Source organism: Pelodiscus sinensis, chromosome 19 (assembly GCF_049634645.1).
Source record: "Pelodiscus sinensis isolate JC-2024 chromosome 19, ASM4963464v1, whole genome shotgun sequence".
Taxonomy (NCBI): domain Eukaryota; kingdom Metazoa; phylum Chordata; order Testudines; family Trionychidae; genus Pelodiscus; species Pelodiscus sinensis.
In genome coordinates this window covers 21,130,769-21,144,132 of record NC_134729.1, presented here as the reverse complement: position 1 = coordinate 21,144,132, position 13,364 = coordinate 21,130,769, and the positions used below count along the sequence as shown (strand labels likewise).

The following is a 13,364-nucleotide window of genomic DNA, read 5'->3' as shown; positions in this document are numbered from 1 at the left end:
AGTTCAATCACATGGATACAGTCATGTGACTTGTTTAAAGTACAAAAATAACTGGAAGGCCTCTATAGAAAGAAGCATCACATAGGCAACAGAGAGACAAACCAGTCAGAATACCCTCCAGTACCTATTGACAATAGGCATTTACACAGTTAATACCAAATTTTCAAGGATTGGGGCAAAGTTAGATCTTTAAGGTTGGAGGGAGTTGAGTCCTTTGTTTTCTTGGCTGGAGATCTATCCCATTCCATGTAACAAAGACAAGCAAAACAGGAGTGTGGGATATACATGGGCAAGCCAACTCCCAGTAACGAACTATGCTCCATCCTCTCCATACATTGCAAAAGTCAAGTGATGCCACCAGCTGACATGACACAGATTGAATTTAGGTGCGGTGCTCCTTCCTAGCAAGGCTGGTTTGTGAGTCCCAGTGTCAGAATTACATATTTTTAAGGAGGCAGTTAGCTGGTTAACTGAGTTGAGCATCCGAATGGAGTGTGCAGGCTTACAAAGAGGGAACTCTGTATTTCCAGCCTAAATTCTCAAAGGCCCTTAAGTGGCTAAGGCTGGATTTAGGTGCCTCTATTCCATTCTCAGGCTTCACTGCAATTTGCAAAACTCCCGCTGAACTCCATGGATGCCCAAATTCACTTGGCACCTGAGTTTTGCAGTGAAAAGTTCCATTGGTGCCTGTGTTTGTGCCTCAGAGTATTGTGCATTGCTACCTCCTTCTAGGTGCTCAGGTGCCTACCTACTGCCTAATCCTCAGACACATTACTTAAACGTGGGACCCGATCCGATCAACATCAAACACTTAAGTACAGGCAGTCCCTGGGTTACATGGATCCAACTTACATCGGATCCCTACTTACAAATGGGGTGAGACAACCCCGCACTAGCTGCTTCCCCCCAGTAGACCAGGGAGACGCGAAGCTAGCGCCCTCCCCCCCGCCCAGCAGACCAGGGAGATGAGGAGCGGCTTTTCTCAGCAGACACCTCAGCTTGAAAATAAAGGACTGAGGGAAGTGAGGTGTGGGAGAATAAAACTGAGCTCTGGAGAAATGTTTGGCTAGAGTTTCCCCTACAATATGTACCAGTTCCGACTTACATACAAATTCAACTTAAGAACAAACCTACAGTCCCTATCTTGTACGTAACCCGGGGACTGCCTGTATCTTTGCGAATCTATACCTCCCTTCCTTCTGCAAGAAACAGCAAGAAAACATGAGAGTGTGCTTGTGTAAGAGACAAATATACACGCATATCTGACAATCTTTTACCCTTTGTAAACCTAAAGACCATGAATCTTAACCATTTAATTAGCAGGCAACCTGAAAAAAAATGTGAATGTGGTAGCAAAAAGGCTCTTTTGTCAGCATGATTTTTGAAATTCCCCTTGCGAGTCAGGTTTACACAGGTAGGCAGCCAGTTAGCTACCACTCCATACATTTAAGTACCTGTAAAAACAATTGGGCAAATGAGAGCCACAGTGGCTTTTGCCTCTCAAGCAAAACTATCTTTGGGAAAATGAGAAGAATATTTTATATGCTCTGGATTAAAGGACCCATTGGGGTACCTCTAATGAAGAAAGCACATGCACTGCCTTAGTCACCCTCAATACCACCTGAAAGCCATCCTCACCAGAGTGCATTACTCCTTCCTGCCCATTTTAAAATGTTCTACGGGGCAGCTGCCATGCATATCAGGACGCAGCTTGCTCTTCTTCCCATTCCATGGACAATCAGGGTATGTCTAGACTACATGGCTCCGTCGACGGAGCCATGTAGATGAGTTTACTAGACATAGGAAAATGAAGCGGCGATTTAAATAATCGCCGCTTCATTTACATCAAAATGGCCGCCACGCTGTGCCGATCAGCTGTTTGGCAGCACAGCGCGGTAGTCTGGACACGCCGCGGTCGACAAGGGAAGCCCTTGTCGACCGCTCCGTTATACCTCGTGAAATGGCACAGCGCAGCCATTTCAAAACAGCATCTCCGTTATGCCTCGTGAAAGCAGCACTGCGCGTCCATGCTACCGCGCTGTGCTACCAAACAGCTGATCGGCACAGCGCGGCAGCCATTTTGATGTAAATGAAGCGGCGATTATTTAAATATTTCCTATGCCATCTACATGGCTCCGTCAGGGAGCAAGGGGAAAGTACTTGGATTCTGTGCCTGCCTCTCACTTCTGGCTGGTGAAGGGAGGAGGCAGAGGAGTAATTCACAGAATCCAAGTACTTTCCCCTCGCTCCCTGATTGTCCAGGGAGGAGAAGAAAAGCAAGCTGCTGCCCCTCTGCTCTCCTGAAATGGCGCCCTCAATCTCTGGGCAGGTGGCCTGTAGTGGGTTGCCAGTCTGTCTGCGGCACTGGATTGGCGGGGAAGGTAATAGGCGGATTCTTGCACCCAGTAGCAGCAGGCTGCTCAAAACATTTGCCTTCCATAGCTCTGTTTCCTGTCCTGCTCCTGACTTGGCCCCGGCCTTATCTCACTCCAGGGAACCCGGTTCTGATCCCAAGCTGCTGAAAGCTCACTAATCCTGAGTGAGCCTGAGTATCCAGCCTGCTTGCTGGCGAGGTCCTGGCTCGGCGCTTCCATTCCTGGAGCCACTCCGGGCTGCGTTCAAGCCACGTGTGGCCGAAGCTGCAGTTCGGGTGCTAACAGGACTGCCGGCCAGTTGCTGGAGTCCCTGAGGGTATGTCTAGACTGCATCCCTCTGTCGGCAGAGGGATGCAGATTAAACAGGTCAACATTGCAAATGGAGGCAGGGATTTAAATATCCCACGCCTAATTTGCATAAAAATGGCCACCGCGTTTTGCCGACTCAGCACTTTGTCAGCAAAAAGCAGCAGTCTAGAGGGGGATCTGTCGACAAAGAAAGCCTTTTTCGACAGATCCCTTATGCCTCCTGCAAGGAGGTTTACAGGATCTGTCGAAAAAGGCTTTCTTTGTCGACAGATCCCCCTCTAGACGGCTGCTTTCTGCCGACAAAATGCTGAGTCGGCAAAACGTGACAGCCATTTTGATGCAAATTAGGCGCGGGATATTTAAATCCCTGCCTCATTTGCAACGTCAACCTGCCTAATCTGCATCCCTCTGCCGACAGAGGGATGCAGTCTAGACATACCCTGAGTGGGATGAGGTTGCCCAGTGTTATTTCCAGCCCAGCCTGCATGAAGGTATTAAAGACGAGCAGGCCTGGGTAGGATCCCTGTCCTATCTGGATGTGTTAGTCGATCTATGGACTATGACTGCATGATTAAGTGCTGCCAAGAAAAAGGGTGGGCTTCCCAGCCTGGCTTGCTCCAGCCCCATTCACTTGTCCTTCCTCCATTGCCCAAACCCATGCCAGCTGATTGGGTCTGGCCCTCCTCTCCAACGCGGAGAACAATCGAGTTCCATAAAGACACAATGGAATTCTTGGGCTGTATCATCTGGCCCGAGGAACTCAGCATGGACCTGTGTCAGGTGGCAGTCTCATCCAACTGGGCAGTGCCCAAGGAGGTAGCAACGTGCAGCAAATCCTGCGGCTCACGGGCAATTTATTAAAGGATTCTCTAGCCTGGCTGCATGGCTAATGGTGGTCCTGCAAACTGGATCCTACTTTGTCTGCTCCACAGAGGCTCAGTCAGCCGTTGGTCACAAGGAGTTCACCTCAGCACTCATCCTGATCCAGCCAGCACCTATTAAACCACTTACAATCAAGACCCACACCTCAAACTTTGCCATATGTTCAGTACAGTAAAATTCCAATTGTCTGGCATCCAGTGGTCCGGCACTCCCAATAGTCCGGCACCAACTGGAACCCGGAAGTGCTCCGGCCAGCCGGACAATTGGAACTGCTCTGCGCCGCTTCCTCAAGTCTGCTGCTGCCGCTGCTGAAACTGACCAGCTGCGGAACTATGGAAGCGGTGAGGAGCAGAGCAGCTGGGGTGCTGCCAGGTTGGTCCCTCAGCGCCGCCCCTCACCCCCCTGCTCGGTGCCCGGCAGCAGTCTGTTCTGTTCTGCCCCACGGCTTCCGCAAGTCCACCACTGCTGAAACAACCAGCAGCGGACTTGGGGAAGCCCTGGAGCAGAGCAGCTGGGGTGCTGCCGGGTTGGTCCCACAGTGCTGCCCCTCACCAGCACCTGGTTCGCCCCACACCACGCCGTTCCCCACCCGACCCCTCACAGTTCCCCTGCCGGAGTACGTCCTGATACTCCGGCATATCCGATAATCCAGCACCCCCTGGGTCCCAAAGGTGCCGGATTATCGGAAGTCTGCTGTATTATCTCAACACGCCTCCCCATCCCTACTCTACCCTTGTGCCTTTTATTCTCAGATGCGAACCCTGGCTGGCAAAAACGATGATATTCAAGACAAGTTGCTACTGGCTCTCCAGGAAAATTTCAAGGAGTGTCACCATCCCCTACAGCAAGGGTGGGGAACCTCAGGCCCGAGGCCAGATGTGGCCCCTGGTTTTCCTGGATCTGGTCCCTGAGGCTCAGCATTGGGGAAACTGTGCTAGTGCTCCAGCCCCCCGCTACCAAACCTGCAGGGCTGAAACATACAAAAATCTACTAGCCTGCCCCCCCGGTTCTTGTGTGCAAAGGGAAGGGGAGAGCATCTTTCTCCTCCTCAGTCAGGAGCTCTTTGCTTTACTTTTCTCTTGTGTGTAGCCCCCAACCCAAAAAAGGCTTCCCACCCCTGCCCTCCAGAGAGCCTGAGTTCCCATCCAAGTCCTAATGAACCACAGGAACCTGGAGTACCGACAGACGGCTAAAGGCCTTAACCAATGCCAGAGCTACTGGTCCTTCTTCTTCCCTCACTGATTTTTGATGGGACCTCTCATGAACAAGCCAAGAGAAGTATCTCGAATCTGGCGAAGAGTCAATTGTCAGCATCCTCTAGATGTCCCTATCTTTGTCTATAGGCAGGAGTCGGACATCTTCTGCCCACATACTGTGCCCATGTGCCCCCCAAGCCGACTCTGAATTTCAGCCACTAAATGGCCTCTTCTGGTCAAAGGTATTGATGTTCCAGATGCACCATCCAGCGCTTGCAGGCCACTCTGATCAAGTCAACACTTGGAATCTGGTCTTGAGGAACCTGCGATAGCCACGCCCATGAATTTACATCAAGGATTAGGTAAGGTCTTGGGATGCAGTAAGAACACCCACACCCCAGCCCTCCTGCGAGAAACCAAGCCAAGGAAGTGCCTTTAAGAGGATACAGGAAGCAGGGCCTGCAATTGAACCCGTCTCCAGGCAACCTAATGAGTGCAGTTGGCCTGTAGTTGGCCACCTAATGGGCTGCACCACCTGACTGGTTGGAAGATTCAGCTAAGTGGCTCTTAAGTCCAGCAGCAGCAGTTCAGTGGCTGCCCAAGGCATTTGCCTACAGCTGCAATAGCTGCTGCACCGGCTGTTCTCAGGCCTGCTCCAACCCTGTTCCTGCCTTGCCTCACTCCAAGCAACCTGTCCTGACCCTTGGTTCTAGTTCCTAATGTGTCACTTCAGCTCTGATCCGTGCTCTGGCATCTGGCTTCTGCCTCCGGCTCTGACCCTGGACTGTAAGTGCTGACTACTGATTCCTGTCCTAACCACTAGACTTGAATCCTGCTCCATCCACTAGGCACGACTGCCACATCCCAGTTGCTCACACCCACCAGGGCTAATGCCCACCAGGCTAGTTGCAGAAGCATCCACTGTGCTTGCCTCAAAGTTGCAATTCTCCTGACATGTCATTGGCTCCCTAGGGGCTTGGTGAACTGGACAGTTGATAGAATTATCGTAGCTACCAATGCAGTGGCTGGAAAACTTTAGGACAAATAACTGGTCATCCTTCTTTCAAACAAACAAACCTATTTTTCAAGTTCAGGACAAAGATCCCCTTTCCCCCACAACTGAAAAACTATTTTTTTAAATATGTGACTTTAAGATGTGTAAAAGCCCAGACTGACATTCCCAACGCATGTAATCACGTAGACTCCTCTTAATCCGATTTAGTCCCCGCTGAACCAGGGGCTAACTCCAGGTCAGCTTCCCCCTCCCCTCACAGACACTTGAGGCAAGGGCTCCCCAGTGTCTGTATGGGGGGGAACATGCCCTTGGGTGGGGGTGCTCTACACCCAGGGCTGCAAGCTGGACAAGTTTTCTGCTGTCACTTTGTTCTCCTGTAATAACCAGCATTCTTCGGGGAAAACCATCATAGATTGCCTCTGTAATTCATTTTTGCTGAGTCAATACCCCAACTTCCCTCCCACCACCAATTTCCTGAGCTCCTGCGTTTTACCTTTGTCAGTCTGTTCTTCAGTAATAATCCACTGAAAAGTTCAAAGAAATCTTGGATGATCTTTAATTCTATCCCTCCAGGGCCAGGATGCCATTGGGCAAAATGGCTGCTTCTACGGATGGTCAAATCTCAATGGGTTACAAAGTTTCCTTCACTTCCGATAAAGCATCCAGCAGTTTAGCACCTGAGCCCTTCTGAACCCTTTCAGTCTGCAACCAATGAAAATCTAAGAAGAACAAGCTCTCTCAGAACTGCAAAACAACTCCCAGATTTTTGATGCGTCGGGACTGCGGCTGGAATAGCTTCTCTCTCGCTTCTCCCATTTCAAGTTTCAACTAGTGAAGACAGGCATGAAAAATTCCTCAATATTTGGCAAAGCTCAGTGAAGGGGAAAGCGTGTGGAGGGCAGGGGGAGTCTGGAACGAAGGCTCCAATCAGTTCTTTGTCTGTGCTCGTGCGCCCCCCTCTAGCAGCTTCTCACATAAATAGAAGTCATTGGATCCCTTTCCAGGTTCTGCCCATATTTGCAGTGCCATGTGATGCTATTTTTGTTCCCAACTAAAGAATAAAAGAGAAGCCAGGCTGTCCATATTCTCCCCAGTCTCCCAGCCCCTGTAACCTCAAGAACCGCCTGTTACAACGAGACAGACCCTCAGGAACCAGGGGCTGTGATGATGTCACAGTGGCTATTAGAATATAAACATAATTGCCACTTGAGAACTCAGGGAGTTCTTCTGGGGGCTCCCCGCTGATTCCTTATGTGCCCCTTGCAAACATAAACCAGCTCCCCAGTAGTGATCCTCTGACCTGTAAAGCCTGGACCACGTTTGGCTCTGCATCTCTGCAGGAGGACAAGCCATTACAAGTATTGTTACAAGGCTTCTATGTAGCCACAGTGAGAATCAAATCACTGATCTAGCCCCAGTTATTGGTTTCGCATTAGCTAAGAATCAGGGGAGTTTCTAGGCCCTCTCTGCCTTTCAATGGAACATACTCAGGCCTGATTCCTGGATCCCAATAAACACTGGAAAGCCAGCCCTTCACAAGAAACAGGGACATATCACGGAAACAACCAGCACCTGCAAAATACCAATTCTAGGGAGCTGCCTATCGTCTCAGTCCTTAACCCTTCACATGCCAAGCATGCAACAAAGGCAGATACAAATCTGAAGACAGATGCTAATGAAACACACAGTGTCTCGGGCAATGTTTAGAAACGTGAGACAGGTGCGGCGCCAGCTTTCTGCCTCAAAGTGTGGAGGAGGAACAGTTACTAATCTAAACGTGATCCTCTGCCCGCTCCTATGCTAGTCCAGGGTGGGGCAGTGGGCCACAAAGCCAGGATCTCTCAGTCTTGTTTCTCTAATGGGGGTGAAAGGGGGTCACAAAGAATATCCAACTCTCTAGGCAAGGAAAGGGTTAAGTCATTTTCTCTTTAGCTTGGGTTTAAAGGGACAGGGCAGGAAGGCTGCATGGGGAGGGAGGGAAGGAGAGTTTGCTTCTGTGTTGCTCTTCCTCCATCCCCCACTTCTGAGAGGTTTGATTTCCAGCCTTGACCTTTTCAGAGGCTCAGTCTGAACCCTGCTCCTTGGCGTCACATGATTGTCTCGCTGCGGTGCTTGTGAGCCTCGTTTGCCTGGTAGATGAGGTGGTAGGGCTTCTCGTTCTCCTCAATCACCGAATTCCCAAGCTCGCAGTCTTGTGCCTCCAGCTCATGCCGGGACAGGTGCTCCACTATCCCAGCTCCCAGGGAGTCCCCCAGCACGTTGGTGGTGGTTCTCAGACGGTCCCTGGAAAAAGGCAGAGGAGAGTGACCATGAAACTTGGAGGGAAATGCCTTTTGGGGACCAAGGCAGGCTGAAAAACATCAGGGGGCAGGCCTAGTGCTTTGCACCAAGGACAAACATGTCTCTGACTTGGGACACCTGAAGTTCAGTTTGGCTCAGAGACGTGATTTTTAAATAGTTTCTTCAGAGGCGTAGCGAGAGTGTTATGCACCTGGGGACAAAGGCCCAATTTGTGCCCCCCCCTCCGCCACTGCTGCACAGCTGAGCCCGACCTTGGGAGGAGGGCGGGGGAGCTTGTACCGCATCTTCCCCCACCCCCTCCAGTTTGGGGCCGGGCCCCCACACGCACTAACCTGCCGGCGGAGATGGTTGAAGGTCGGGCTGGGGGCATAGAGGTGGGGAGGAGGATCCAGCCAGCGGCAGCAGGCAGAGGAGCAGGCAAGCCGAGGGATGACAGGGGGAATGGAGAGGGCTAAATTGGCGCCCCCCTAGCGTAGCGCCCAGGAGCAACTCCCCCCTCTTCCCCGCTACGCCACTGGGTTTCTTTTCACTCAATTACCCTGCTCCTTCCTTTGACTTACATCGGTAGAACTCCCCTCACTTCAAAAGAGGCACTCTCAGTTTACGACTGGCGTGAGAGGGAAATCAGGCTCTCTGTTGTAACCAGTCGGACACGACCCCCCCCCCCTCTACTGGCGTCCAGCTGACTGGACATACTCCTCTGCTTTCCCCTTTCCCCTTGACCCCACCTCTCTTAGGGTATGTCTACACTACCCTCCTAATTCGAAATAGGAGGGTAATGTAGTCATACCGCAATTGCAAATGAAGCCCGGGATTTGAATTTCCCGGGCTTCATTTGCATAAAGCCGGCCGGCACCATTTTTAAATGCCGGCAGTTCGAACCCCGTGCCGCGCGGCTACACGCGGCACGGAGTAGCTAGTTCGGATTAGGCTTCTAATCCGAACTAGCTGTACTCCTCGTGGAAGTACAATCCGAACTAGCTACTCCGTGCCGCGTGTAGCCACGCGGCACGGGGTTCGAACTGCCGGCATTTAAAAATGGCGCCGGCCGGCTTTATGCAAATGAAGCCCGGGAAATTCAAATCCCGGGCTTCATTTTCAATTGCGGTATGACTACATTATCCTCCTATTTCGAATTAGGAGGGTAGTGTAGACATATCCTTAGTTACAATTTATGTTAAGCTCTGTATCATGCCTTTGGTATGTTAACCCATATTATTTACATTAGGTCCTTTTAGTATGTCATGTAATCCAATTTATGGTAGGTTTCTGGTTACTTAAGGCCTCTGTCGACAAAGAGCGTCTAGACTACATCCAGTTCTGTCGACAAAGCAAGCCGCTTTGTCGACATGACAGTGTAGATGCAATAACGCCTTCTGTTGACAGAACTCTGTCCACAAAAGGCGTTATTCCTCGTAGAATGAGGTTTACTGCCGTCGACAAAACTGCCGAGTTCTGTCGACATTACGTCGACAGAACTTGGCGGTAGTGTAGATGCAGGTATAGTTTTGTCGACAAAAGTCCACTTTTGTCAACAAAACCCTGTAGTCTAGACACACCCTAGGAAGGGGTGCAGGGTCTGGGAGGGAGCTGTGACCTGGGGTGGGAGGGTGCAAAGGGTTTGGGTGATGACCTAGGGCAGGAGGGGGTGGTGAACTGAGGAAGGGAGTTGGGGGGTGGGAGGGGCCAGAGGCAGGCTATGGCCAGAAGGCTCTTACCTAGGCGGCTTCCAGCCAACAGTCTTGCAGGAACCTGAAGCAGGCTCCCTACTTGCTGCAGCCCCAGGCTGCTCAAAATGCCTGGCTTCTTTCTGTGGCTCTCTGCTCTGGGGAGAAGGCGAGGCTCCACATGCTGCCTCTGCCTCCCATCTAGCCAATGGGAGCTGAGAGATTTTTCTGGAGGGCGGGTACAGCCCATGAAGCCTCCTCCTTTCCTAGGCGCCTGGAGCAGAGAGCCACAGGGAGCAGCCAGCTGCTTAAAGCAGCATGGGGCTGCTCTGTGTCTAACGGTCACGGTAGGGAGGCCCGCGGGCTGGATCAGGTGGCCTGCAGGCTGGATCCAATGGCGTGGTGGCCAACCTGTGAGCCTTATCTTGCCCACTCCTGCTCTAGAGCCTTCACTGAGCTTCCTAGAATGAAAGCTGAGTACAGAAGACACTGGCACACCCTTGAATAGGGAACTTACAGAAACCAGTCCACCGCAATGATGAGCGTGATATCCTCGGTCGGCAGCCCCACTGACGTCAGCACGATCATCATGGTCACCAGGCCCGCCTGGGGGATGCCCGCCGCGCCAATGCTGGCTGCAGTGGCAGTGATGCTGGGAAGGAAGGGGGGCAGGAAAGCAGAGTTAGCAGTAGGAAAAAGAAAGGCGTGGGCCATGCCCTGACTCAGTGGCAGGTCTGCATTGAATCAGTACCCCTGCCTGCCGCCCTCAGCCCAGCAAGCTCACTGCCTTTGGTGTCAACGGAGCAGGCTCAAGCCCCAAACTTGGTTCCACGGTTACTTTTATTTTCTGTTTGAATTGCATAAAAAAAACCCCTACATTCAGACATTAAGGTTGGAAAGGGATACGCTGAAAAGGCAGGAAATGCCAGATCTCGGGCGGCCCATTCAACCTTAGCTCTGCCCCTTTGTGTCGAGGCATCATGAGGCATTCTTCAATTACATAGCCCAGGGATGTTAAATATCGGTTAACTGAATAGTCAAGTAACCTCATGAATTCTTATCGGTTGCTCAACTATTCTATAGTCCCCGGGGGTGGGGCCGGCAGCCAGTGCACTCCGACCCCACTCCCAAAGAGCCCCTTGCCACTCTGCACTGCTGCCTCCGATACAAAGGCAGCAGTGCAGGGGGCCAGGTGGGAGCTGGTCTGCGAGGGGAGACGATTTAAAAGCCAGCTCCCTTCATAGACTAGCTGCCTGTTGCCCCGCACTGCTGCCTCTAATACAGAGGCAGCAGTGCGGGGTGGCAGCAGCACGTATCCAGGCGTGGTCTGAGTTCCCAGACTCGGCACGAGCCAGGACTGAGCCAGGCTGCCTGCCTGTCTAGCTCCTAATACATTTTAAATGCAGAGCCGCAGCAGGACTGAGCCAAGCCTGCTAAAAAAAAATGTACTGGGAGGGGGAATATGTGTAGTCTATAGCATTAACCAATAAGCTTTTGCTTTTTTTTTTTTTTTTTAAAGGAAAAAAAAAAAGAGTGCGACCCCTTTAAATGTTGCTCCCCACCCCCGGAAGACAGCCTTGGGGGATTGTGCACCGCTGGACTACACTATTACATCCCTAACAGCCATATGCGAGGTCTTCCCCAGGACCGCACCTCATCCAGTGCCAGAGATGGATGATGCCTCAGGGACGGAGGCACCTGGGTCACTATTCCTCACACAGCATGTAGCCTCTGCCTCATTTACTGCCGCCATCCAAGCCCTGCACTGTCTGTCTGCTGAGGACAGAATGGGGAAAAGGGCAAGGTGGGTGTGATCTCTGTGGGGGAGATTCTCTGTCACTTGAGTTAGCAGGCGTCCAGCTTAACTGGAGTATCATGTCCAGTTCTGGGTATCACCTTTCAGGAAAGATGTGGACAAATTGGAGAGGGTCCAGAGAAGAACGACAAAAATGATGAAAGGTCTAGGAAACATGAGCTATGAGGGAAGACTGGAGGAACTGGGCTTGTTTAGTTTAGAAAACAGAAGACCGAGGGGGGACATGACAGCAGCTTTCAAGTACCTAAAAGGGTGTTTGTTACAAGGAGGAGGGAGAAAAACTGTTCTCCTTGACCTCTGGTGATAGAACAAGAAGCAAGTGGCTTAAATTGCAGCAAGGGAGGTTTAGGCTGGACATTAGGAAAAGCTTCCTGCCTGTCAGGGTGGTTAAACATTGAAATAAATTGCCCGGGGAGATTGAGGAATCTCCATCACTGGAGACATTTAAGAGCAGGTTAGATAGACATCTCTCAGGGATGATCTAGATGGTGCCTGGTCCTGCCGTGAGGGCAGGGGACTGGACTTGACCTCTTGAGGTCCCTTCCAGTTCTATGATTCTCCAACAGTAGTTGGTTCAGGGAAAGATCTTCCCACCCTACTTTGTCCATCAACTAGCCAGGGACCAGTATGGCTCCACCACCGCTCAAACATTCTTTCTGCAGGTCACTGTCAGGGAGCCCTGGAAATCAGTCCCACCCCCCAGCCGCTGCCACTTGGCTCTCAGAAGGACTCATTCTGCTCACCCCAAGGAGAACCTTCCTGTTCCCCAGTCTGAGAAGCCCAGCCTGACCTCCGGCCTGGAGCAGAACTCCCCGCCAGCACATGGCTGGCACAAATGGGGCCCCCTCTGGACTGAATTTGTCATTTCCCCGCTTTTCTCAATCCCTTTCCCAAGCAGAACAGGCACCAGATCCCTTTGGAGCCAGGCCTTCAAGCCCTCCCAGTCGCCTCAAGGCTGGACTCCCTCTCCGTAGCACAGGTTTTCGGGCCCACCTACCTGATTGTGATGATTTGCCCGAAATCGAGCTCATAGTTGTTGACTTGTGCGATGAAGATGGCCGCCAGGGCCTCGTACAGAGCCGTGCCGTCCATGTTAATGGTCGCACCCACGGGCAGAACGAACCGGGTGATGCGCCGGTCCACCCCGATGTTCCCTTCCAAGCACCGGAATGTAATGGGGAGCGTGGCTGAGCTGGAAGGAAACCCCAAACACTATGAAAGAGGCCAGCCTCTGTACAAGAGCATTTCTCCTCAGCACAAGGCCCAGAGGGCTCTGAGACTAGACAGGTGAGTGGGGCAGAGATGAGCGCCATGAGCATCGGGGTGAGCACAACAGAGTGTGTATGAGTGTGAGCTCGCGCCAGTGGGTGTGTCTAGACTACAGGGTTTTGTCAACAAAACTATACCTGCGTCTACACTGCTGCTGAGTTCTGTTGACATAACATGGACAGAACTCAGCAGTTTTGTCGACGGCTGTAAACCTCATCCTAGGAGGAATAACGCCTTTTGTGGACAGAGTTCTGTCGACAGAAGGTGTTATTGCATCTACACTGTCCTTTATGTCTACACTGCCATGTCGACAAAGCGGCTTGCTTTGTCGACAGAACTGGATGTAGTTTGGACGCTCTTTGTCGACAGCTTTGTCCACAGTATCTGTCGACAAAACTTCTGTTGACAAAAGCCTGTAGTCTAGACCTACCCAGGGTGTTCATACGTGACTGTGTGAGGAGGTATGAAAGAGTGCATGAGCACAGCGTGGGAAGGCATGTGAGAGCATGCTTGAGGGCCCATGTGTGAGTGTGT

General features: G+C 51.6%; 1 protein-coding gene across 2 annotated transcripts in view; it reads right to left on the bottom strand.

Moving 5' to 3' along the window:
• Positions 1 to 3,521: 3,521 nt before the first annotated feature.
• Positions 3,522 to 13,364, bottom strand: part of LOC102456648 (excitatory amino acid transporter 1-like) — a 50,080-nt gene continuing 40,237 nt past the window's right edge. For both annotated transcript variants that reach the window (XM_075902979.1, XM_075902980.1), the window contains exons 10-12: positions 12,559 to 12,753; positions 10,263 to 10,397; positions 3,522 to 8,060 (exon numbers count right to left, since the gene is read on the bottom strand). In XM_075902979.1, the coding sequence (XP_075759094.1) occupies positions 7,865 to 8,060; positions 10,263 to 10,397; positions 12,559 to 12,753 (526 nt within the window). In that variant the 3' untranslated portion in view covers positions 3,522 to 7,864. The remainder of the gene's footprint in view (positions 8,061 to 10,262; positions 10,398 to 12,558; positions 12,754 to 13,364) is intronic.